Source organism: Alosa sapidissima, chromosome 8 (assembly GCF_018492685.1).
Source record: "Alosa sapidissima isolate fAloSap1 chromosome 8, fAloSap1.pri, whole genome shotgun sequence".
NCBI classification, from domain to species: domain Eukaryota; kingdom Metazoa; phylum Chordata; class Actinopteri; order Clupeiformes; family Clupeidae; genus Alosa; species Alosa sapidissima.
This window is the reverse complement of record NC_055964.1, coordinates 19061978-19064477: the sequence shown is the minus strand read 5'-3', so window position 1 is coordinate 19064477 and position 2500 is coordinate 19061978. Positions and strand designations below refer to the sequence as shown.

Genomic DNA, 2500 nt, shown 5'->3' with positions numbered 1-2500 from the left:
GACAAGGATTCCCAAACTGTGGTATGTGTACCACCGGTGGTACGCGAGCTTCCACTAGTGGGTTCGTGAGATGAAAAGGGCTATGTCGGAAAGGTGTCAATTTTTTTTAATTTTTTTTATCTTAAGCCTATGTTATCTTTTTTCTTTATAATCTTTATCATAATGTTGTTCTCCACACTGTTTTTTTAGTGTGAGAGCTCATAGACCAGTTACACATTTAGAATTTGTTATTTGTCATCATGTAGAGCGGCTAATGATAACAATGTTACATGATGCCTGGAATGCGTCAATAGAACGTGATGCGTTTTTATGTGTCAGATGGTGGGGGTACACGAGCCGAGTCAGGATGTAGGTGGTGGTACTCGGGAAAAAAAGTTTGGGAACCGCTGCTTTAAGAGAATCAGAAAAGATCCTGAATTTGCCTTCCTTTATGAGTTAGGTGAATAGGCTGTTATCCTCTGCCCTTTCTTATGGAGAATTCTTATGGAAAAGGGGCAAAGCCATACTAGACCTAGACCACTAGGCCACATCTGGGTTGAATCCATCCTCCCCCGAGTTTGTGTCCATCTGTGTGTCCAGCAATCTCTCCCTATCATTCTACTTCAGTATTTGCCAACAGATGTACTGGGAAATGGGACAAAAGAGAGAGGAAAGAGACAGATGGAAAGAGAGAGAGAGAGAGAGAGAGAGAGAGAGAGAGAGAGAGAGAGAGAGAGAGAGAGAGAGAGAGAGAGAGAGAAGGAAGAAGACAGAAAAAGTGAAAGGGCCACTCACTACTCCACTCTGTGCCTTGGTCTTGAGGTCCAGTTTGACAGTCCCATAACCTACAAGAGTGACGGAAAAGAAAACATTCTCAGATATGCCACAGGGGTGTGGATCATGAAACCATCTTCAGTGACTGAAAACAGTGCACTTAGATTTCTGCTCATATACTCAGTTCATATAAATTAGTGCTGTCAAAATAACTGATTCATTTCGATTAATTAATTTGAGAAAAAATAACTGATTAAAAAAATTAGTGCAGATTAATCGATTCCGTATGACCTTTGACCCCGAGCCGTTCTAGTCAGTAAAAATTAGACTGTAAAATGAAGGAGAGAGAAGAAAACGTGCTGCCTGGATCATTGATTGGAACATTTACTTTTAAAAAACGGCCTGATGGTGTTGATAAAAATAAAGTGTTCTGCAATGTCTGCAGCAAGGAATTTGCATATCACCGGAGTTCATCAACTCTATAATCGCACATCAATGCAAAGAAATAAGTGTTGACATTGAGGGGAGTATTAATATAATTTATTTTCATTGTGTCCCCTAGGTTATATCTGTGGCCTGAAATGCCTTGTATGTGAAAAAAAAAAAACGTATTCCCAAAGCACTTTTGAATTTATTTCCTCAGCATATTAGGTCATATCATAGATTATTATGGCAATTATTTGAACACTGAAAATAATAATACAAGAGTTTTTGAACTTTAATGTCACTAATGCTGATTATTCAATGATTCATTTGAATTTAATTTTTTTATAATACTTTCACAGCAAAAATTATATATGCGATTAATCTAGATTAATTAATCACAGAGTAGGTAATTAATTAGATTCATTTTTTTAATCGATTAACAGCCCTAATATAAATCATTTTCAGAGTGCCAGCTCTGCAGCCAGAGGTCAGAAAGGTCACCACTTTATTGACCAACTGGTTATTGGTGTGTGTGTTTGTGTGTGTGCGTGTGTGTGTGTGTGTGTGTGTGTGCATCTACGCATGCCTGTGTGGGTGCATGTGTGTGTGGTGTTTCCTGTTTCCAAGCTCAGTCGTTATGACACTTGGGCACACACACACACACACACACTGATGGTATTGATTTGCATGTGCACATTAGCACAACAAAGAACACCATCTGTCAACATGACATCCCATGAGACTTCAGGCCTGTGTGTGTGTGTGTGTGTGTGTGAGTGTGTGTGTTTGTGTTTGTTTATTTATGTAGTGTGTGTGTGTGTGTCTGTGTAAGCATATATGATACACACCGTAGCCTTTGCTGAAGATGTCCTTGGCAGATTTGCCCAGGTCAGAGTAAGAGGGAGGAACGGCCATTTTGACTGCTGAAAAAGAGACAAAGGCAAAAGAGTTTACATCCATCAGTGCATACACACACACACACACACACACACACACACACACACACTACAGGTCCAGCCTTTGCTAAGCACAAGGACATTTCCCTATTTTTTAACAATGATAGAAGCATTGCTCTGCACAACTAATATATATGACATGGAAAATGGACAGAAAAAGAAAGAAAGACAAGAGAAAGAAGAGATAGAGATGGCAGAATGACAAAGGAGGAAGACATAAAGATACAAAAGATGTTACAAAAAACATAAAGTCAAGCAGGGCACCAGCTGCTGGTGTTTTGGCAAAGCAACTCCATTCTTAAAGGGGAGGACCACGCTGGCAGCCCTCCCCTTTGAAGAGACCTGATCACACACTAGGTTCAGAG

At 39.8% G+C, this 2500-nt stretch overlaps 1 protein-coding gene across 12 annotated transcripts in view; it reads right to left on the bottom strand.

The window, feature by feature from the left end:
- The window catches only part of vdac3 (voltage-dependent anion channel 3), a 14288-nt gene that overhangs the window by 6180 nt on the left and 5608 nt on the right, over positions 1-2500 (bottom strand). For 6 of the 12 annotated variants that reach the window (XM_042100398.1, XM_042100399.1, XM_042100406.1 and 3 more), the window contains 2 exons: positions 2028-2102; positions 775-824 (listed from right to left, as the gene is read on the bottom strand). In XM_042100398.1, coding sequence (XP_041956332.1) covers positions 775-824; positions 2028-2102 — 125 coding nt within the window. The remainder of the gene's footprint in view (positions 1-774; positions 825-2027; positions 2103-2500) is intronic. The other 6 variants (XM_042100400.1, XM_042100401.1, XM_042100404.1 and 3 more) reach the window with 1 other exon arrangement.